At 45.7% G+C, this 23438-nt stretch overlaps 1 protein-coding gene across 4 annotated transcripts in view; it reads left to right on the forward strand.

The window, feature by feature from the left end:
• Positions 1 to 23438, forward strand: part of clcn2c (chloride channel 2c) — a 565311-nt gene that overhangs the window by 521147 nt on the left and 20726 nt on the right. For all 4 annotated transcript variants that reach the window (XM_048542200.2, XM_048542201.2, XM_048542202.2 and 1 more), the window contains one exon: positions 15805 to 15843. In XM_048542200.2, the coding sequence (XP_048398157.1) occupies positions 15805 to 15843 (39 nt within the window). The remainder of the gene's footprint in view (positions 1 to 15804; positions 15844 to 23438) is intronic.

Raw genomic sequence — 23438 nt, forward strand, 5'->3', positions numbered from 1 at the left:
TCAAACATAAAGAAAGCTACAACACTCACAGCTCATATACTACCTGCTCACTGACCTTTCATAACAACCAGGAAAATTACACATCTGAGAGCTTTCTAAGAAAGGCTTGCATTGTTTCCTTGTCCAATGACAAAAGATGGCCTTTTGCATTGAACCCTGTTGCCTGCCATGGTCAAATTTGTTGGCATCAACTGTTGATGTTGCATCAACTTGGGCAAACTTCTTGGTCTGGTCAGCTGTCATCCCCATCATTGTAAGCATTAAACAACAAAAGCCTGCCTGCACGTGAGAGATATTTAATGAGCTGATCAATATAGAGTGGTTAGCCCTAATACAATAAGCATTTGTGCAAAGACATGCCTTGATTCTGAAGGGGCCAAATTAGAGAAGAAGCTTATCCACACTGGAACTTGAAGCAATCAGTTCACCCTGCCAGGTACGTACCTCATTTATGTAGCTACTTTGTAAACACACCTGATTCCAGTTTTCAAATCATAAGTTTGCACATGTGAATATGATCCCAGAAACCTGGGGTCTTGGTGAGTATTCGAGACATCCTAATGAATTCAAAATAGGCCCCTGACAGGAAGTCTAGGAAAGCTAACTGCCTGTAAAGAAAAAAAATTATTATTGTCTTGGACTTAGTCAAAATTCAAGTTGATCAACTTCTCTGGAATCTGAGGTAGGAACCAAAATTAGCTTGCACCATATCGTGGTGATCAGCTCGTCATTCTTCACTAATACTCTGTCCTAGTATGGAGATCTGCTGACCTCCAAAATAAGAAGCAGCCATCTTTTCCAGCTCATAATATTGAGCTGTTACTAAATCATGCCGTAAAGAGGCGCAGAAATAACAACTCAACTTGCCGTGTTACAGAGTTTTCCAACAGGAAAGACAAGAGATTGAAAAATGAGGGGGCAAAACGTGTGAGGAGAGTTGACTCACTGGGAAGGACCTCGAATGAGGCCAAATGATTTAACCTATCCAATTAAATATGACATTACAGGAAAAAGAGTGATACTTGAAAATTTAGACATCATTCCCCTCCCATGTAAATCACGTAATGTGAAAGAACCTTCAAGATTCAACAAAGAAAAGATGTTCTATTTTAGACAACAAACACATCAATACTGCTGATAACCAAGAGTAGGATGAAATAAAAAACAAAATTAGAAACCTGAAGGAAAGAATGAAAAAAATAAAAATGGTAAAATCAAGATAAATCCAAGGATGTTTGCATAACAATTTATAAACATGTAAAGAAAGAAATGATAATCAAGGAAAAAATGAGGCCTATCAGAGACCATAAGGGTGCACATAAAAAGTTGCCATAGTGCTGCCCGCTAATTAGAGCGATGACTGGTAGTGAATTTAATGTCAGGATCGCCAGAGGTGAAGGGCAAGTTGAGAAGGCAGGACCATCATGATGACCTTAGCTAGTACATGAATTGAACCTACAATGCTGGCATCACTTGGCATTACAAACCAGCCAGCCAGCCAACTGAGCTAACTGATTCCCATATTAGCAAGTTTTGAGAAGATTTGTAGCTCAGGTTGAGTTTCTGGATGTGAGTTTGCTCACTGAGCTGGAAGGTTAGTTTTCAGACGTTTTGTTACCTTTTTTTATTTGAAAAACAATATACTTTATTCGTAAGATGTACAAAAAATAAAACATATTTACACACCTACCCAGTCATGCAAGCCGCTCCGGGTTACCCAGGGGGTACATAAACCAGCTAAAGGAAAAAAACAAAGAAGGAGAAAAAAACAAAGCAAAGAAAACACCCCGGCAGTCGTCACCCCTCACAGTCCCCGTTGGCCCCCTGACCAGTTGGGGAAGGCGCCAGCTGGGCCCAGTTACCAGATAGGGTTCTTTTTCCTCTTCTGGACGAGGGGGTTCATACGGTGGTCTTTCCCCACCGCGCCTTGGCGGCGGCTGCCCCAAGCTTTAGCGCGTCCCTTAGCACATAGTCCTGGACCTTGGAGTGTGCCAGTCTGCAACACTCGGTCGGGGTCAGTTCTTTCAGCTGACAGACCAGCAAGTTGCGGGCAGACCAAAGAGCGTCTTTCACCGCATTGATGGTCCTCCAGGCGCAGTTGATGTTGGTCTCTGTGTGCGTCCCCGGAAACAGCCCGTAGAGCACGGAGCCCCGCGTTACGGAGCTGCTCGGGACGAACCTCGACAAATACCACTGCATCCCCCTCCAGACCTCCTGCGCATAGGCACACTCCAGAAGGAGGTGATCAACAGTCTCGTCCCCCCCGCAGCCACCTCGAGGGCAGCGTGCGGTGGTGCAGAGATTCCGGGCATGCATAAAGGATCTCACTGGCAGAGCCCCTCTCACTGCCAGCCAAGCAATGTCCTTGTGCTTGTTTGAAAGTTGTGGCGATGAGGCATTCTGCCAAAGGACTTTGGCAGTCTGCGTGGGGAACCACACGATGGGATCCACCCTCTCCTTTTCCCGAAGGGTCCCGAGGATACTACGTGCTGACCACTGCCTGACGGCCTTGTGGTCAAAGGTGTTTCTTTTCAAAAATGTCTCCACGAAGGACAGGTGGTACGGAACGGTCCAACTACTCGGAGCGTTCCGCGGCAATGAGGCCAGGCCCATCCTTCGCAACACCGGGGACAGGTAGAACCTCAGTAAGTAGTGACACTTGGTGTTTGCGTACTGAGGATCTACGCACAGCTTGATGCGGCCGCACACAAAGGTAGCCGTCAGGATGAGGGTGGCGTTCGGTACGCCCTTTCCCACATTTCCCAGGTCTTTGTACATGGTGTCCCTGCAGACCCGGTCCATCCTCGACCCCCAAATGAAGTGGAAGATGGCCCGGGTGACCGCAGCGGCGCAGGTCCAGGGAATAGGCCAGGCCTGTGCCACATACAACAGTGCCGAAAGCCCCTCGTACCTGACAACCAGGTTCTTACCCGCGATGGAGAGGGACCGGAGCGTCCACCTGCCCAGCTTCTGCTTCAATTTGGTGATACGCTCCTCCCAAGTCTTAGTGCACGCCCCAGCTCCACCAAACCAAACACCCAGCACCTTCAGGTAGTCTGTCCTGACGGTGAAGGGGATGAAGGAGCGGTCGTCCCAGTTCCCGAAGATCATGACCTCGCTCTTACCCCTATTGACTTTGGCACCCGAGGCCAGTTCAAACTGGCCGCAGATGTCCAATAGTCTACTCGCCGACCGACGATCGGTGCAGAAGACGGCGACATCGTCCATGTACAGGGAGGTCTTGACCTGAAGGCCTCCGCTGCCTGGGATAGACACGCCCTTCAGGCTCACGTCCTTCCTGATGGATGCGGCGAAGGTCTCCACACAGCACACGAACAAGGCAGGAAGAGAGCGGGCAGCCCTGCCTGACTCCAGATCTAACAGGAAAACTGTCTGATTCCCACCCATTGATCGAGACTGCGCTAACAATGTTGGCGTAGAGCAGCCGGATCCAATTGCGGATGCCCTCCCCAAACCCCAATTTGGAGAGGACGTCCCTCATGTAAGCATGAGAGACCCTGTCGAAGGCCTTCTCCTGGTCCAGGCTGACGAGGCAGGTGTCCACCCGCCTGTCCTGTACGTAGGTGATCGTATCCCTGATGAGCGCGAGGCTCTCAGCGATCTTCCTGCCCGGCACAGCGCAGGTTTGGTCAGGGTGAATCACTGACTCCAGGACAGACCTGACCCGGTTGGCTATGACCTTGGCCAGGATTTTGTAGTCCACGTTCAAAAGTGAAATGGGACGCCAATTCTTAATTTCTTCCCTCTCCCCCTTCCTCTTGTAAATGAGGGTGATGATGCCCTTCCTCATGGACTTGCACATTTCCCCTGCCCGAAGCACACTATCGTACACCTCCAGCAGGTCCTGGCCGACCAGGCCCCACAGAGTGGAATACAGCTCGACCGGTAAGCCGTCGCTTCCGGGAGTCCTATTCCTCTCCAAGGACTTGAAGGCTCTGGTCAGCTCGTCCAGGGAGATCGGCCGGTCCAGCCACTACCTCGTGCCGTCGTCTAAGACCTCCGTGATAGACGACAGGAACGACTCGGAGGCCGTGCTGTCCGTGGGCTTCGTGTCGTACAGTCCGGCATAGAAGGATCTGCTGATCCTCAAAACGTCGGGCCGAGACGACGTCACCGAGCCGTCGTCCTCCTTCAGCCGGCTAAGCACAGAGCTCTCTTTGTGCACCTTCTGAAAGAAGAAACGCAAGCACGTCTCGTCCTGCTCCACGGAGCGGACCCTGGACCGGAAGATTATCCTGGAGGCCTCCGCGGCGAAGAGCGAGGCTTGCTGGCCCCTCACCTCGCGGAGGTCCTCCGTGACATCGACCCCCATCAACTGCAGAAGGAGCAGGTTCTGCACCCTTTTCTGGAGTCGCGACAGCTTTCCCCGCCTCTCTCTTGCCTTCTGAACACCCTTGAGGACAAAGAACCTCTTGATGTTCTCCTTCACCGTCTCCCACCAGTCGCCTGGAGACCCAAAGAGGGGTTTCACGGTTCTCCAACCGGTGTACTCCCTCTTAAGCTCCTCGACGTTCTCTGGGGTCAACAGAGTCGTGTTGAGCTTCCACGTCCCCTTGCCCGCCGGCTGGTCGTCCTGTAAGTGAAAGTCGGCTAACAGGAGGCAGTGGTCAGAGAAGAACACCGGCTCGACGCCAGTGGATCTGACCGAGAACGTCCGTGACACAAACAGGAAGTCTATCCTTGAGCGGATAGACCCGTCTGGCCGCGACCAGGTGTACCTCTGCTGCGCTCCGTCTGCAGGGGTGCTGAAGACGTCGAGCAGCTTGGCGTCCTTCACCGTGCCCAATCAGGAATCTGGACGTGACGTCCAGTTGAATCCCCCCACCCGCTGTCCCCACGCCGGATCTTCCATCTGCATCAATGATGCAGTTGAAGTCTCCGCCTAGGATGACCGGCCTGGACGTAGCCAGCAGGGGTGGAAGCCGCTGCAGGACGGCCAACCGCTCACTCCGTACCGCTGGGGTGTACACGTTGATCAGCCTCAGGGGAGCGTTTCTATAGGTGATGTCAGCCACTAGGAGGCGCCCCCCCCACCACCTCCTGAACTTGAGAGATGGTGAAGTTGTGCCCCCGCAGCAGAATAGCCAGGCCCGAGGAGCGACAGTCGTTACCCCCCGACCAGATCGAAGGCCCACAGGTCCAGGCGCCGGACCATTTCCCGTACCTGCCGAGGTGCGGTATCCCGCACTCCTGCAGAAACAGGAGGTCCGCCTTGATGGTGGTCAGGTAGGCCAACGTGGACACACATCTCGCGGTTGACTTGACGCTGCGCACATTAATGCTCGCAATTCGTACCCCCATTGTGGGCAGTGACCGCAGTACCCTCCCCAAGTCCAAGGTCCAGCCCCTCCATCTGTCCCTTCATGCCCATTGCCCGGGCTAACTGCTGGACGCTCTCTGGGCTCAGGAAACCGTCTGTGCTGCCTTCCGGGTGGCATCCCCCCGTCAGGGGTGCGGAGGCAGGAGGGCCCGGCTCTGGATCAGGCTGGGGACTTGCTGTTTCCTCCTTCCCGCCTGGAAGTTCCGGGGGACCCTCCAGTGCTCCAGCGGCACTTGACTGGGTGTCGGAGTGAGCCTCAGGACGCCTCCCATCACCTGGAAGCGGGGTGCTGCTTTCCTTCCCCCTCGAGACCTTTAACTTCTGCTTCGGGTGGGCCCTCTCCGAATCCTCCTCGTCAGAGGAGCTCTTATAGCCCCCCTGTAGCTGCCTCTTCCCTCCTGATTGTTGCGGTTCCTGGGCCCGTCGACGCACCTTCCTCCTCGCTTTCCGGACTGTTGTCCACCCCCCTGGGTCGCCTGTCGCCGCCTCCATTGGCTCCGGGTTGTCGGGGGGGAATCGGAGCCTGCAGGGGTGCTTTGCTGGCCTCGGGCCCATCCTGCAGGGCTGGGCCCTCCTGCACGGCCTGGCCCTCCTGCACATTAGTGGGGTCCTTGCTGGGCCCTGGTGCCTTCCTCTCCTCCGGGGGGGCTGGCCCCGCATTTCCCCTGCCGGCGACCTGGGCGTAGGTGGTACCCCGCCGCGGGCATGCCCTATAGAAGTGGCTCGCTTCCCCGCAAAGTTTGTAGCTTTTCTCTCGTGGGCAATCCTTTGCAAGATGTCCCTCCTCCCTGCAGTTCCTGCAGATGGTGACTTTGCAGTCGGCCGCCATGTGACCTGACCTACCACAGGCATGGCAGACTCTAGGTTGCCCTGCATAGGTCAGGTAGCCCCTGCTCCCGCCGATCGCGAAGCTGGACGGGGGGTGTGCGACATTCCCGTCTGCGCCCATCCTCAGCGTCACCTTGACCTGCCTCTTACTCGCCCAGATGCCAAAGGGGTCCACCATGTCAGTTAGGTCCCCTTCCACCTTCACATACCTTCCGAGGAACGTCAGGACATCAACTGCTGGCACATGCGGGTTGTACATGTGTACAGTCACCATACGGCTCCTCTGCGCTGGCATCACAAACAGTGGGACAGCGGTCAATACAGAGAGGGGGCCCTCACCTCCTTTCTCCTTAAAAACCTCCAGGAAGCGCTCGCAAAGCTTGGCACTCCGGAAGGTCACATCGTAAAAACCTCCTCCGTGGAAATCCTGCAGGCAGTAAATGTCCACAGCAGCAAACCCACAACAGTCCAATAGGACCCTCTTCACGAAGAAGGTGCGGTCCACAGGTGCACCTTCATCCACCTTCTTCACGGAAACGCGGATGGTGTTCCAGACCCCCTGACCTGGGGCACGAGCACTTGCCGCAGCCATCGTTGCAGGTTGGTTGCTTCCCCGAACCAGCGTTAGGCCGAAGCCAGCATTAAGATCCACTGGTCGCAAGGGTGCACAGCCAACCCGACGTCATCCTTTCACCTCCAAGACAGCACTCTCCTCCTCTCAGTCCACAAGAGAGTGGGTCTTTATTGTGTTCGAGATGTAAGCTGGTTCACTGAGCTTGAAGGTTTGTTCCCAGATGTTTCGTCACCATTCTAGGTAACATCATCAGTGAGCCTCCGATGAAGCGCTGGTGTTATGTCCCGCTTCCTATTTATGTGGTTAGGTTTCCTTGGGTTGGTGATGTCATTTCCTGTTCTTTTTCTCAGAGGATGGTAGATTGATTTGGAGCCAGTGTGTTTGTTGATGGAGTTCCAGTTGGAATGCCATGCTTCTAGGAATTCTCGTGCGTGTCTTTGTTTGGCTTGTCCTAGGATGGATGTGTTGTCCCAATCAAAATGGTGTCCTTCCTTATCTGTATGTAAGGATACGTGTGATAGTGGGTCATGTCGTTTTGTGGCTAGTTGATGTTCATGTATCCTGGTGGCTAGCTTTCTGCCAGTTTGTCCAATGTAGTGTTTGTCACAGTTCTTGCAAGGTATTTTGTAGATGACGTTCGTTTTGCTTGTTGTCTGTATAGGGTCTTTTAAGTTCATTAGCTGCTGTTTTAATGTGTTGGTGGGTTTGTGGGCTACCCTGAATCACCTATACAGCATATTCAAAAACAATGGGTACCCTATGAACACAGTCCACCGATTTCTCAGCAACAAACCCAAACAAACAGACAAAACGGGCCCAGAAACCATAACCACTCTCCCCGACATCAAAGGCATTTCCGAAATGACTGCCAGACTACTCAGACCTCTTGGCATCAGGGTAGCCCACAAACCCACCAACACACTAAAACAGCAGCTAATGAACTTAAAAGACCCTATACAGACAACAAACAAAACAAACATCATCTACAAAATACCTTGCTAGAACTGTGACAAACACTACATTGGACAAACTGGCAGAAAGCTAGCCACCAGGATACATGAACATCAACTAGCCACAAAACGACATGACCCACTATCACTCGTATCCTTACATACAGATGAGGAAGGACACCACTTTGATTGGGACAACACATCCATCCTAGGACAAGCCAAACAAAGACACGCACGAGAATTCCTAGAAGCATGGCATTCCAACCGGAATTCCATCAACAAACACATTGACTTGGAGCCAATCTACCATCCTCTGAGAAAAAGAACAGGAAATGACATCACCAACACCGGAAATGACATCACCAACCCAAGGAAACCTAAACAGATAAATAGAAAGTTGGACATAACACCAGTGCTTCATTGGCGGCTCACTGATGATGTTACCTAGAATGGTGACGAAACGTCTGAAAACTGATTCCCATATAACTGTGTTAACTGACTCCCGTATATAGGCACATAATATAGATGTGGATTCTGAATGAATATTTTTAAAAGTAACAATACAAATGCATTGTATTCCTTCCCATGATTTGGGGTTGATTTTCAACTTCAGGTTGGGCATTCTTGGCTTTGTGTACCTGCCTCAGGGATAAAATTGCTCCCGAGGCATGGTTTTCATTCTAAGGCTGGGGGAGGTAGGTGCAGGCTAGGCCGGGGCCAATTGACTTGTGGAAATAGCTTGGAGATTGAGGCGGGGTGTTGTTTTTCTACCTAAACACTACTTTGTCTCATGAATATGCCACCCTGCTACACAAACTGTGCCAGCTTCTCCCTATGTGACAGGCATCAGCTCACCAGGAGCAAAACACTACCGCGGCAATAGTCACCATACCATCAGCAGTATTCTAAAGAGTCTATAAAATGATCCACAGTTGGAACTCCTTGAGTTTGGGAAATGCTGCACATCTGATTGGTAGTGAATTTAACCTCTGGTTTGCCAGTTGAAGGGCAAGTTGAGAAAATGCTCTGGTAGTGGACTAAGTCAGGGAGTCAATCCAATCTGGCTCTATGTGGGTTTTTCGATCCCATTTATTCGCTGGGGACTGGTAACATCGCCGCCATTGTAGCTGTAGCAACCATTCTAAAGAAATAGGATAAAGCTGAAGTGGCATAGTCCTCTGGATCAGATAAGATTCCCTGAATACAAAAGGAGTTCTTAAATCTTGAATGGGTTTCACATTTCAAATAAGTTAAATGCTGTTGTGAGGAAACAAAATGTTGTCGTGAGAAATTAATGTTCCTTGGAAGCACTTTTTACAATGAAGGAGCTCTGGGAATTCCACTTGGAACGGTGAGGCCAAGAATGTAGGTTAATGAAACAGGGCTAGAAAAAGTTCCATCAAAAGAGCTTGGAACAGGATTTTCACTTGAGTGCAAAACCAGGATGAACTCATAAGACCACACTCAGCTGGAGGGCCAGACTCTTTTTTAATTTCCGGGGCTTCATTTTCATTTTGCAAACAATGTTCCTGCCTTCAAGCTCAGGGAAATTATAAGGTAATTAGATGGCTTGCAGGTAAGAGAAAATAAAGTCATGCAGTGGACCACTCTCAAAAAGCCATGGAAATGGCTTCTGACAAATACTAAAAGAATGGAGGAGAGGTGGGAGAAGGACAGGATCCAAGATGATCACAGGAAAAGGGAGGAAAACCTGGGGCCGGACAGACTAAGGTTTGTTTGTAGGATCAAGAGGAGTGTACCTTCTCTGCTTGGTGCACAACCCCTAGTACAATTGAACACTTACATGGGTCTTTGCTGGCTGTGGATCAATACAGTGAAAGCTTTTCCTGACCAGTCAATGGGCTGTGCTTTGTATCATCAGGATTAACATAGCAATGCAAGTGAGGTGCTCACTTAACTGTACACACCTCACCAAAATCAGGGGTAAAACTTGTGGCCAGAAATAGTATATTGCAAACATGGAGTCAAAGACATTGCTGCAATTTTAACTACCACATACCCTGTTCTCATCAAAAATAAGAGATTAAAATTGTCATTAAGAAAGTCTTTAACACATTGCAGGCCGTGGAGGAAATCAATGACAATGAGTCAGCCACAGCAGTCAGAAGAAAACATGGAGTTCACACAGCATATAGGGATCTTGGCCTTTATCAATAGAGGTATTGAGTGCTAAAGCAGGAAATTTAGGCTGAACCAGTATAAAAACTCTGGTTATGGAACAACTAAAATACACACTTCTGGTAATCGCACTTTAAGAAAGATATGATGGTGCCTGAGAGGGAACAGAGGTATTTGGCTAAATTGTTCTAGTGATAAAGGGTTGTATTAAAACGGTTAAAATGGAGAAGCTGGAGTTGTTCTTCACAGAAAGGAAGTTGAGGAGAGATTTGATAGAGATGTACAAGATTCTAACATGCTTTATAAAGAGGGATGACAAAGAAGAGCTTGTAGATCCCTTACCACATGTTGTGGACTCTCTCTAACAGTTACGTCCTTTAGGATTCAACCAGTTCAGTTAGCACTGAGTTTCAACAGAGCCAGTCTTGGTGAGAAACACTGAAGTCCCCAGCCCAGAATACTTCCTGTGACTTTGCCACCTCAGTGCTTCCTTCAAATAGTGTTCAATGTGGAGGAAGTGCATTCAGTACGATGGTAACGAGCAGGAGATTTCTTCGCTTGTGATGGACGTGCTGCCATTGCAGCTTCACGAGGCCCAGAATCAATGCTGAAGAGTCCCAGGAGAATTCCTTCTCTATTTATATGACTATTGCCAACCAGTAGATCTATCCATTGTTGGAATTGGACATACCCCGGGCTAGTGACGGTGATTTCAGGGACATTATCTGTAAGAAATATTTCTGTGAGTACGACTATGTCAGGTTGTTGTTTGACAAACCCTCTAATTTTGGAAATTTCCTCCAATTTTGGCGTAAACGCTTAGACATCACTATGGAGGATTTTGCTGTATCCACATAGCTGTGTTTGCCATTGCTGTTTCTTCTAAGTGGAACAATGCCAGATACTCAGTCCACTTTCACTCCTTCGTTTAGATTTCATATCAGTTCAGTATAACTAAGCAGCTTGCTAGGTCATTTCAGAGGGTAGCTATGAGTCGATCACATTGCTTGAGGTCAGGAAACAAGTGTAGGCCAGATGAGGTAAGGACAACAGAAGTACATTCTTGAAACTGGTAGGATTTTCTTTACTATAATAGTCATGCTTGCCATTAGATTAGTTTTTTTTTAACATTCAAATCCCATCTTCAGCTGTTGTGGGGATAACACAGTGTGGAGCTGGATGAACACAACAGGCCAGGCAGCATCAGAGGAGCAGAAAAATTGACATTTTGGATCAGGACCCTTTTTCAGAAAGCCTCTTCTGCTGTGGTGGGATTTGAACCCATGTCCCTAAGTAAAAGGCTGGTGCTTTAAATTATTAGTCCAGTGCATTTACCTTTATGCCACCACTTCCTTGAATAAATTTTAATAGTTTGTACGCTACCAGCCCTGTGCATCAAGATCTAGAAGAGAGAAAGCCTCCTGAACCATTTTCTTCATTTCCCAGTATAGTACTACTGTTTCTGAGTTCAATTATTTTTCAGCAGGTCATCTCCAGTTAAGTACCAGTGGTGAAAATCTGGATGTGCTGCTTAAACCCAAAATTTGCTTGCTTCTGTTCGTTCATTCCATTATCAAAACTGCATGGTCTCAATATCATCTGCTTTTATCCTACCGCCCTCCTGCTGCAACTAAAACATTAGTCAGTATTCAGAGTTGCTTAAAGTGCAGCAGCTATGATGTGTTTCTGGCCAGCCTCTGATCTCTACTCTGCAGCTCACCTTTTCAACACCGTGGAAAATCTACAGTTTTGTAGTATCATCCTGCTGCCTATGCAAATGCTCATTTTCACTTCCCTTAATGATCTTGCCTACGAAATCTCCAACCGTACATATATGAACTCATACTCTATTTCTTACATCATATGGCCCATTCCCCCCACAACACTACTGGGGGCATCTATTTCAGTCAAATTCCCTTGCCTTTGGGAATCCACTTTTTTATGGCCCTTACCATCGTAGCCTTCATCTCTGCCATTCTCAAGTGCCGATTTCTCCATCCAGCCTTCAGCAATTTTCCTTTTGGGAATACCCTCAGCAGCCCTCATTCTCCTTTTCTTTGAATTTTCCTCCTCAAGGTCCTAAAAAGTTATGTTGGCTCACCATTACTAGCCCTTTATGTGGAATTCTGGAATGGGTACATTCCCTTTATCTCTGGAAACAGCTTAAAATGTTAGTGATTTTTACACAACTTTCTTATCAGGACAGAATTGTCAACATTTTGGATACATACAGCTTCCGACAGTCCAAAAAGTCTGGTGGACAATATCCAAATTCAGAGTTCTGACCTTAGCACAGTAGTATATCGAAATGTTTCATAAATATCTGAATTTTAGATCTTCAAAATAGAGCCTGAGGGTTGGTATTGAAAACATGATATTCGCAATGACTTTTCACTTCTTGATTGTGTTATGACAGTTTTATTTCCAGAATTGGCAGTGTTGGATTTCACAGGCTATAACGGATTTCCCAACAGCCTGCTCACTGATGAACCAGGATGTCTGTAAAAGATTAGGTTTTGGAGCTGTGGGCAATTGTGTAGTTAAAGCCATTCTAAATTAAAATCAAAGTTTTGAACTAACCTCCCACTCATACCCTGAAGGTTTATTAAAACTGCCATATCACCCACTTACACTTTCAATTTGATGCTGACATGATAACAGTTCCTTGTAGCATTCAATTCTAATTGCGCAGAAGAAATAGATTGTTGGCTCCGAGAGCATCACGCTATTAGCTAAAACATCTTCCAAGGCAGTTCTACTAGCCATTCTACTACCCATGTATTTCATACACTTTGATAGACCCATCCCATCTTTGCTGTAGTAGTGTTTAATTATTTCTGACATGATTCCAGAATTTTAATTTCCCCTTTATCGATCTTTATTGAATTGTTACTTCTTATTACTTCATTCTTCATGTAAAGAATTTGCTGCTATCAGTCCAAGATTTACATTTTAATAGTTTAAACCTGTGTCATGATCAAATGGCAGAGCAGATTCAATGGACCAAATTGTTTTATGGGGTCCTTTTCTCCGATTTGTGAATTTAGATTGAATAATGATCCCAATATATACATTTCAATGCGTTTGCTATCTTGGGTACCTTTGTAAAATCAGCTCTCAAAATCCCCTTTTAATAGCTGAAAGTCCAAATTTCTCTACTTACAGTTTGGATCTCTGATGGAATACTCCTCACTTACCTGGATGAGTACAACTCCAACAAAACTCAAAAAGTTTGTTTGGTCAATTTGATTTCATTGTCATGTATACCAAAATAGAGTGAAAAGCTTTGTTTACGAGCGGTACAGGCAGATCACAGCAAGCAAAGGGTGTACAGAACAAAACAACATAGAGGCATACAGGTTACATTACAGATTATAGTATTTGAGGCTAGACTCCATTCAACGGTCTGATGATTGCTGGGAAGAAGCCGTTCCTGATCTTGATCATCCATATGTTTAGGCTTCTGTATCTTCTACCTGACAGCAGAGGTTGTAGGAGATCATTACGGGGTGCGATGGATCTTTGATGATGTTGGCTGCCTTTCTGCGACAGCGAGCCATATAAATAGAGTCCATGGATGGAAGGCTGGCCTCCATGATGGTCTGGGCTGTGCACACAGCCTTCTGTAGTTTCTTGTGTTCCTGGACAGAGCAGTTGCCATACCAGGTCATCATGCACCTGGACAGTATGCTTTCAGTGGTGTATCTGTAGAAGTTGGTGAGGGACTGTATGACCATACCAAATTTCCTGAGCCGCCTGAGGAAGAAGAGGCATTGTTGTGCCTTCTTGACTGTTGCATTTACATGGGAATGCCAGCACAGGTCAGCGGTTATCGTCACTCCAAGGAATTTGATGCTCTCCACCTACTCAACCTCCTATCCGTTGATATGGATGGGGCATGTTCTCCACCTTTCTTTCTGAAGTTGATGATCAGTTCTTTAGTTTTGCTGACATTGAGAGACAGATTGTTTTCATTGCACCATGTCACCATGTCCCTTCTGTATTTTGACTCGTCATTGTTATCTGTCCATCCCACTATGGTGATGTTGTCCGCAAACTTGTAGATGGCATTCATTTGGAATTTGGCAGCACAGTCATGGGTGTACAGGGAGTACAGTAGGGAGCTGAGGATGCATCCTTGGGAAGCTCCAGTGGTGAGCGTTATTGTGGAGGAGGTGCAGTTACCTATCCTCACTGATTGTGGCCTGTGGGTCAGAAAGCTGAGGATCTAGTTGCAGAGGGCAGAGCCGAGAGGACTTGCAGGATATTTTGTGACAGAAAGATGGCTGTGACCAGCACCGGATTGAAAATGAAGATGGGGATGAGGTGTGAACTAGCAAAGTGTGTTAAAGGAAAACCATCAAGAGCCAGGTACCACCTGAACTGGAACAAAAGAGATTCCAATGTGACAGGATTGGTGGCAGAGTCATGCTGCGCATCTTCCCTCATTGAGGGAGAAACTAGGTCTAAGTAATTAAAACATTGCTTGGGAATCTACAAACAAATTAGGTGATGTAATGTGTAGCCATTCCCACATTTCATCAACTTTATCTTGAGGTTTCTTAGGAGAGAAATTTCTATGATCTTATTCACACAATGGTCTTATTCAGAGGATTTTTTTTACCTCTTTTTGTTACAGCAGGACAAAAAGGCAAGCAGGTTTGGGTGGCTCATGAAACAATTGAATATTATGTTACCAATTGAAAGTAAAGTTATCAAAGTCCCAGAGGACCATACGGTTGCTGTCTCATTAGAGGGAGATAATTAGTGGTGAATTTAACCTGAGAGTCACCATGCCTCAGACAAGTGTTGAGGTTGCAAATGGAGAATAAAATGAGGAGGAATTTCTTCCCTCAGAGGGTTGGGAGTCTTTGGAACTCCTTGTCGCAGAGAGCTAGGGGGACAGATTCCTTGTGCAGATTTAGGGTTCAGACAGATTCTTGATCAGTGAGGGAATCAAGGGTTATAAGGAAAGTGTAGTTGAGGATTTTTGGATCAGCCATGATGCTATTGAATGACAAAGCGGGCTTGAAAGCCTACTTTTGTTCCTATTTCACATGGTCTTATAAAAACAATGAACTCCCCAAATAACCAATTCATTTCAATCAGGTTGAATAATTTGAGATGATATGGGGGCAATTTGGCAAATGTGGCATTCTGTTGATAATTTGATCACTTTACGTTTTGTTCACGATGGTCAGGCAACAAAAAGGATCTCACTCATGAATATTGCAATTCTGTAGTAATACCTCAATATGATTGGAATAGTAGTTAGCTTAGGAAAAAAAATCCAGCACAAGGTTTAAATCAATATTTGTTATAGTATGAAATAATATTGCATTTTATCTTTTGCATATCACCCGTATATTCTTAATTCTCCATTGTACTTCCATAATGTCCAGGTGGCCGAGATACAACTGAAATTTCCTTGTGATGACAGATGGGAAGGAAGCATTCCTTTTATGCAGCTTGTCAAACAAAAGGGTTGACTTTGTGTCTACGTAGCGCATTAAGTAAATACTCCTTAGCAGTGTAATGTGGCCATGACATCTGAAACACAATATCATTACCATACCAAATTTTGTTCCGTGAATATTTTAAAGTGCTGTCTATTAGGTACACTGAGAGTACAAATTGATTGATGTTGCAGAAACCTAAATTAAATAGTTGGTCTCAGTACTAAGGAAAAATCATTATCACTGTGCTCCCTGATCTAAAGAAGCTGTCAGGTTCTCTTTATTTCAATTGTACAGAGACTTTGGGATGTGTAAATAAAACATTACATGGTATGTACATAAAAATATGAATTAATGGACAGCTGCTTTATGTTGTTTTCTAACTTTATTGTTGCATCAAGAAATTTCTTTGAAAGGCTTTGAATTGTTGCATAAACCTTAAAATGCATATGTGTTTTTTAAGCAGTCACTTGTATCTTAGACCAATGAAATTGATCAATACTTATTTTGGTCCAGGATCAATACGAAATTGAAGATGACATGACTGCATCAGAGGTGAGCCATCTGTTAATGCTGTTAACTAATTCATTAAGTAACTGCACTAGTATCTCTCAAAGAATGAGATAGCAGGTTATATGATAAATTAGACTGTGTTGAATATATTCTATGTCAATGATATTGGGAATGATGCAAAACATTTGCATCAACAGGATCAAGAAAATGTCATGTACAATTCAGCTGACCAGGGCTGGAGATTGTAGCCTGTAATATTAAATTGATGCTTCTTTCAGCTAGTATCTGTTTATAATGCCCCATCAGTCCACCCAGGATTGTCAGCAAAGTGATGAAGAAGTCATCAACAGCATTATCACGCAGCAGTTTCTCAACAATAAACTGATCACTGATACACATTTTGCATTTCACCAGGGCCACTTGTCTCCGGACCTTATTACAGCCTTGGTCCAAACATGGACAGAAGAGCTGAACTCCAAAAGTGAGGTGAAAGTAACTGCTCTTGACATGAAGGCAGAATTTGACAGAGCGTCAATAGCCCTTAAAAAAATAGGTGCAGTCAGGGGAAGTCTCTCTACTGAAGAAGATCATATATTGCACAAAGTGAGATGGTTACTATCATTGGATTTCAATTATCGCAGTTTCACAGCATCAGTGCAGAGGTTTCTCAGCTGCTGTTTGCTGATGATTGCATATTGTTCAACACCATTCACAATACCTCACTTTCTGAAGCAGTCCATGTCCATATGGAGCCAAACGGAGACAATATCCCGGCTTGATTTAGAAAGTAGCAAGTAGCACCGATGTCACACATGTACCAAGCAATGACTGACTGCAACAGGAGAAAACCTAGCCATCTCCCCCTTAGCATTCAATGACATTGCCATCACTAATCCCCCACTATCAACGTTCTGAGGGATTGCAGTTGATCAAGATCTGAAGTGAACCAGCCATATATATACTGTGGCTACGACAGTAAGTCGGAAACTAGGAATTCCGTGGCACATAACTTACCTCACCAAAGCCGAACGTGCTCAATGGATGTAGTTCAAACAATATGTGTGACAAGGTAGCTTGATTGGCATCTGATCCACCACCTTCAGTACTCACTTCCATTACTACCAGTGTACAGTGGCATTAGTGTGTGCAGTCTGCAAGATGTCCTGCAGCAACTCACCCCAGCTTCTTCAGCATTACCTTCCGAACCTGAAACCTCTGCCAATTGGAAAGACAAGGGCAGCAGATGTAAAGGAACATTACCACCTGTATATTCCCTTCCCAGCCACAAATTGTCGTAGGGTCAAAATCCAGGCCATCCCTTCCTAACAATACTATCGATGTACTTACCTCTTTTGGGATGTAACAGTTCTACAAGGTAGCCAGCACTACCTTCTCAAGTACAATTAGGGATAAGCAATGACTTCCGGACTAGTCGGTGATGCACACATGCTGTGAACAAATAAAAAAAAAGTCCCTTGTGAGGATTCTGAAATCTTTTCCATTGGAAGCATTCAGTACTTTGGCCCCTTAAATCACACCCTGAGAGAAATTAGGCATGCAAGTAACAAAACTGAAAATCCTCATAAAAGAACAGGAAATTTCAAAATCTTGCCATTTTCTGTTATTTTAAGACACAATCATTGACAATAAGTTAAATTCACCATAATTGAATGCAGTTCACCTTAATTGGCAAAAAAGCTAGGAAATCCCAAGCATGTGCAGGTGAATAGCTGGACTGCCAGTAGGAATTTAGGCAATCAATTAAAAGATAGTCACTAGGACTGTTGTTGTAGTTTAGGATAGAGTCATACAGCACAGAAACAGACCCATCAGTCCATCTCATCCATGCCAACCAGGTTCCCTAGACTGAACCAGTTCCATTTGCCTGTGTTTGGTCCATATCCCTCTAAACCTGTCCTACCCATGTAACTATCAAAAAGTGTCTTTTATATGTTGTAATTGTATTTGCCTCCTCCTACCGGTCATGGAGGAGCTGGACGTATTGCCGACTGCTGATGAGCGGAGCAGAACCATCGACAGCTTACCCACTGGGAAGCAGCAGGGTTGGATGGCATCCTACCAGCGGTCATCAAGTGTGCAAAGGGAGTTCTGCTTAGCCACCTGCTGGAACTACTGTGCCAGTGCTGGGAGGAGGGAACGGTGCCGCAAGACATGAGAGACTGCAACATTGTCACCCTCTATAAGAATAAAGGGGACAGAAGCGACTGTAACAACTAGAGGAATCTCACTGCTGAGCATCGTTGGGAAGGTCTTCGCCCGCGTGGTCCTGAACAGGCTACAGAAAATCGCCAAAAGGATATACCCGGAATCCCAGTGCAGTTTCCGGTCAGAACACTCCACAATCGACATGATCTTCTCGCTCCGACAGCCACAAGAGAAATGCCAAGAGCAAAGACAATCACTCTGCTTCGCTTTCATTGACCTCACGAAGGCATTCGACCTTGTGAGCAGAGACGGCTTGTTCAAAATCCTCACCAGGATTGGTTGTCCTCCGAGACTCCTCAGATTAGACCAATCGTTTCACGTTGATATGAAAGGCGTCATTCAATTTGACGGCTCTTCTTCGGAGGCATTCAGCATCCGCAGCCGTGTGAAGCAGGGCTGTGAGCTTGCCCCCACCCTGCTCGGCATCTTCTTCGCAATCATGCTGAAACACGCGTTTGGAACATCAACTGATGGTGTCTACCTCCACACCAGATCGGGCGGAAGGCTGTTTAGTCTGTCCCGGCTGAGGGAAAAATCCAAGGTTCGTGAAGTACACATTAGAGACATGTTGTTTGCAGACGACGCAGCGTTGGCAGCACACTCTGAAGAGCAACTGCAGCGCCTAATGGACAACCTCTCAAGAGCCTGCCAGGAATTCAGCCTGACCATTAGCCTGAAGAAGACCAACATGTTGGGTCAAGGCGTTGAGCACCCCCTCTGTCATCACCATCAACAACTACAAGCTGGAGGTAGTCCACGAGTTCACAAACCTCGGCTCCACCATCACAGACAGCCTCTCCCTGGACTCTGAGATCAACAGGCGGATCGGACCAGCAGCCTCCACATTCGCCAGGCTGACTGAGTGTGTCTGGGAGAACAAACAGCTGACTACGAACACCAAGATTGCAGTCTACAGGGCGTGCATCCTCAGCCCACCGCTTTACGGCAGCAAGACTTGACGGAAAGAAAGCAACACGGCAACACTAGAGGAGTGTGTCTTCAAATACAGTCGCTGCAACCGAGACTGTCACTCCCTTGTGGGCCTGTACAGCCACAACAGACACTGCGCTATCATTAGCAGCTGAATCAAAACTCTCCAGGTGCAGATCCATGGTCTCTCCAGACTGACAGATGCCACAACTACAACCAATTTGCCTCAACCACTTCCTCTGGCAGGTCATCCCTTATATGCACACCTTCTGCATGAAAAAGTTGTCCCTCAGATCCCTTTTAAATCTTTTCCCCCTCACTTTGAAGCCTTCTAGTCTTGGACTCCCTTACCCTGAGGAAAAGACATTTGCTATTCACTTTGTCTATGCACTTCATGATTTTATAAAACTCTACAAGGTCACCCTTTAGCCTCCTATGCTGCAGGGAAAATGTCCCAGCTTATCAAACTTCTCCTATAACTCAAAACCTCCAGTCTCGGCAACATTGTTGTAAATCTTTTTTGCACCCCTTCCAGTTTAATACCATCCTTCCTATAACAAACGTACCAAATGCCTTCTTGACCACCCCGCCCATCTGTGAAACCACTTTCAAGAAACTACATACCTACCATCCCCAGGTCTTTCTGTTTAACAACGCTCCCCAGGACCCCACCATTAACTGTATAGGTCTTGCCTTGGTTTGTCTTACCAAAATGCGACACCTCACATTTATCTAAATTAAATTCCAGCTGTCATCCCTTGGCCCGCTGGCCCAGTTAATCAAGATCACCTTGTACTCTTAGATAATCTTCTCCATTGTCTACTATACCACTAATTTTGGTGTCATTCGTAAACTTACCAACCATGCCTCCTATATTCTCATCCAAATTGGTTCTATAAATGTTGAACAACAAAAGATTTAAAAGGGATCTGAGGGACAACTTTTTCATGCAGAAGGTGTGCATACAATGCCAATCTTTGTGACCCACTGCTGGTCACAAGCCTCCAGTCTGAACAACAACCCTCTACCACCACTCTCTGTCTCATACCATCAAGCTAATTTTGTATCCAATTGGCTAGCTCTCCCTTGATCCCATGTAATCTCACCTTATTAATCAATTTACCATGCACAATCTTATCGAAGGCCTTGCAAAAATCCACATAAACAATGTCTACTGCCCTGCCTTCACCTATCATGTTGGTCACCTCTTCAAAAAGACTCAATCAAATTTGTGGGACACAATTTCGTATGCACAAAGCTATGCTGACTATCTCTAATCAGTCCTTGCCTTTCCAGACACATGTCAATCCTGTCTGTCAGAATCCCCTCCAACAGCTTACCCACCAATGATGTCAGGCTGACCGGCCTGTAGGTCCCTGGATTTTCCTTGCAGCCTTCCTTGAATAATGGCAGATCATTCGCCACCCTCAAGTCTTCTGGCATCTCAACCATCGCTGTAGATGATACAAATAGTTCCACAGTTTCTTCCCCAGCTTCCCACCATGTCCTGGGACACACTTGGTTGGTTTCTGGGGATTTATCTACCTTTGCGTTTTAAGACCTCCAACGTCTCCCCTTCATTAACGTGGACTCTTTTCAAAACATGGTGGCTCACATCTCAGAGCTGCTAACCCAATCAGAGCACCAGGGGCTCTATAGCTTTAATAGTGTCACCAGTAGAGCTGGCTGCTGCTGAGGCCTACTTCCTCCGGGTTGAGGTGATCTCAAAGGCCAGCTAAATGATTTATGTCAGGGTCAGGCACATAGACCCCATGATTGGAAGCATGAGCCTCCAATTCATCCCAGTGTCAGAGCCTCAGGGGTAGTCATTGCCACCAAATGCCTCTTTGTTGTTCTGGGTTAGCCGTTAAACCCCTTCATACTGAAGGCTTGCTCACAGCCAGCCAAAGTTTATCTGGAAGTCTTCCCACATAAAGGAACCCATTCTGAAGTTGGTAATATGTCGACAGTTGCAGGAAATTGCTGCTAATTGGCTAATGAATTTCATTAGTCTAACTGACCATCACTCTCCAATTAGCCTTTGGTAACCTTGTGGTAGTTCCTGCCCTTAAGAAAATCTTATGATGGAGTAGGTATTGGCTCCCTTTGTAATGCCTACTGCCACCATTTTCTGCTCCCAGCTCATCTCCAAAATCCTGGAAAAGTTGCGTCCTTTGATTCAATGCACTTTAAACAATTGTGACCAACAGACTGAATCAGAATATATGCTTAGCCTCCATAATATTCAGAAAATGTGGGTAGCTAGTCCAAAGCCCTGAGTTCTTGACATAAAATATTGTGTTTAATTTACTGCAATAATAGCACCAACAACTTGTAGAACTTTTCTCAACTTGAAGTTAATGTTACTCCCTGGAATCTGGCCCTTATCTACTGCAGCTGAAGTGCTGAATTTGCTATCGCTGAATTGAATAAGTGTAAGGAGGTTTATAAAGGAACTTTGATGTGATAGTAGGCTTGCTATTTTCAATGTTGAGATAAAATGACAAAGCCATTAAATATTCTAGGACTACTCTTGAATATTGATATTTAAAGTCTAGGAAGTTGAATGAAATTATACCAGTCAATGCTTTTTTTTAAAACAGCATTGGATTCAGTTCTGCTTTGAACAAGGAAAACATGCATAAATTGAATATGTAATGACTGCTAATGACCTTCACTCAAAATGCTTGAAAGAAGTCAGACATGAGAGAACAAAAATTCTGGTCACTATTTTTCAGCCACCTTTAAATATGATAAAGATGTCACTGGATTCCAGAATCACCGAGTTTTGAATTCTCTGTCGGATGATTGTGAACTTATATCATTGATGCTGACATAGAATCAGAGAATCCCCGCTGTGTGGGAGCAGGCTATTCAGCCCATTAAATCCATTCCAACTTTTCAAACCACATCACACCCAGACTCACACCACTGCCCCCCCCCCCCCCCCCCCCCACTCTTTCCCTGTACCCTGCCTTTCCCATAGCTAATCCACCTCACCTGCACTTTCTTGGACATTGGGAAGAATTTGGAGCACCCGGAGGAAACCCACACAGACACTGGGACAATGTGAAAACTCCACACAGACAGCCACCCAAGGGTAGAATTGAACCAGGGTCCCTGATGCTGTGAAGCAGCAATACTAGCCACTGAGCCACTGTAGTTTCCCCTAATCTTAAAATCTTTTAATGACTGCTCCTCATAAGGTAACTCCTGGAATGCAGGTATTTTTACTGCACTGCTCTCCCCACAATGCCAGAAGATTTAAATTTCCCCAGGTATGCTGCTCATAATTACTCTCAGTCTTTCAGATAAGATGCAACCAGAGTTTCAGCATAACTTCTCTTTCCTTATGAGCTAGTCTCTTTGATAGAAAGGCCACTATCTTGATATCCTTTTTGATTATTAATCTTATCTTTGTGACATTTTAATTATCTGTTTCCCTCGATTCCTAAGTGTTGTGGACATCCACTGTTTCTAGCTTTTCCACAGTTTTGAAAGCATTCTGTTTACCTCTCTTTCACGTACAAACTGGAAATCTCAAACTTGTGTGGAAGCCCTTTTGCTACAATTTTGCCCATTCATTTAATTTATTGATATATTTTGTTATGTCATGATTCCTTCTACAATGCTGCTTATTGCACTGATATTAAAACACCTGGTTGACAAATCTTTTTTTTGTTTAAACCTTAGATGTAGAATATTTTTCATTTAATTAATTTGGTAACAGTGAAGTTTTGTTTTGCTTTTAAGATCTGTGGAGCAATGGGACAAGAGCAATTATTTCCCCATCTATCTCCTTTCCCCATTCCTCCTCACCAACTCAAGTTTTGGTCATTACATAAAATTAAAGGCTTAGCCGTGGCACTCCACACTTTTATATAGACATGTGATACTAATAATTGGTAAAGGGTGAGGGGAAGCACACCAGCTTTTTACTCCATCATTATATCAAAATGGCTTTGGCAGTTGCCAAGACTACTAAAGGTGGAATATTTACTCCCGAAAGATTTGAAAAGATTTATCCAGGGTGGAATGATTGAATTTGCTGTGAAGGTAGGGTTAGAGTTAAAATAGGACCTAGGAAGGCAGATGTAATTAATCTAACAGGACAGCATTTGAAATTGGAAGAATGGTTAATGCAAACCAAATAGTGAGTCAGTTGAGCTGGTGAAAAAGATTCAAAAGCCAATGAAACAGCTTGAAATAGAGAAGGAAATGGGATTTCTTTTTTTTAAAATATAAACTTGAGCACTTCAGATGGAGGGAAAAGAAAGGGAAAGAGCAGTTTGGGCAAAGGAGCATGATTACTGGCTCAAGAGACTGGAGCTAAAAATAGTGGCCACTGACTCCAGGGAACATTCTAATGAGGAAAGCTTTGAATCTAATCCAAGATCGAGCTGATTAATTTTGTACAGCCCCTCCCAAAATTGGATGATGGTGTTGCCGAGTCATGCATCACTTCTTTTGGAACAAATTGC

The sequence above is a fragment of the Stegostoma tigrinum genome, chromosome 14 (genome assembly GCF_030684315.1).
Source record: "Stegostoma tigrinum isolate sSteTig4 chromosome 14, sSteTig4.hap1, whole genome shotgun sequence".
Lineage (NCBI taxonomy): Eukaryota > Metazoa > Chordata > Chondrichthyes > Orectolobiformes > Stegostomatidae > Stegostoma > Stegostoma tigrinum.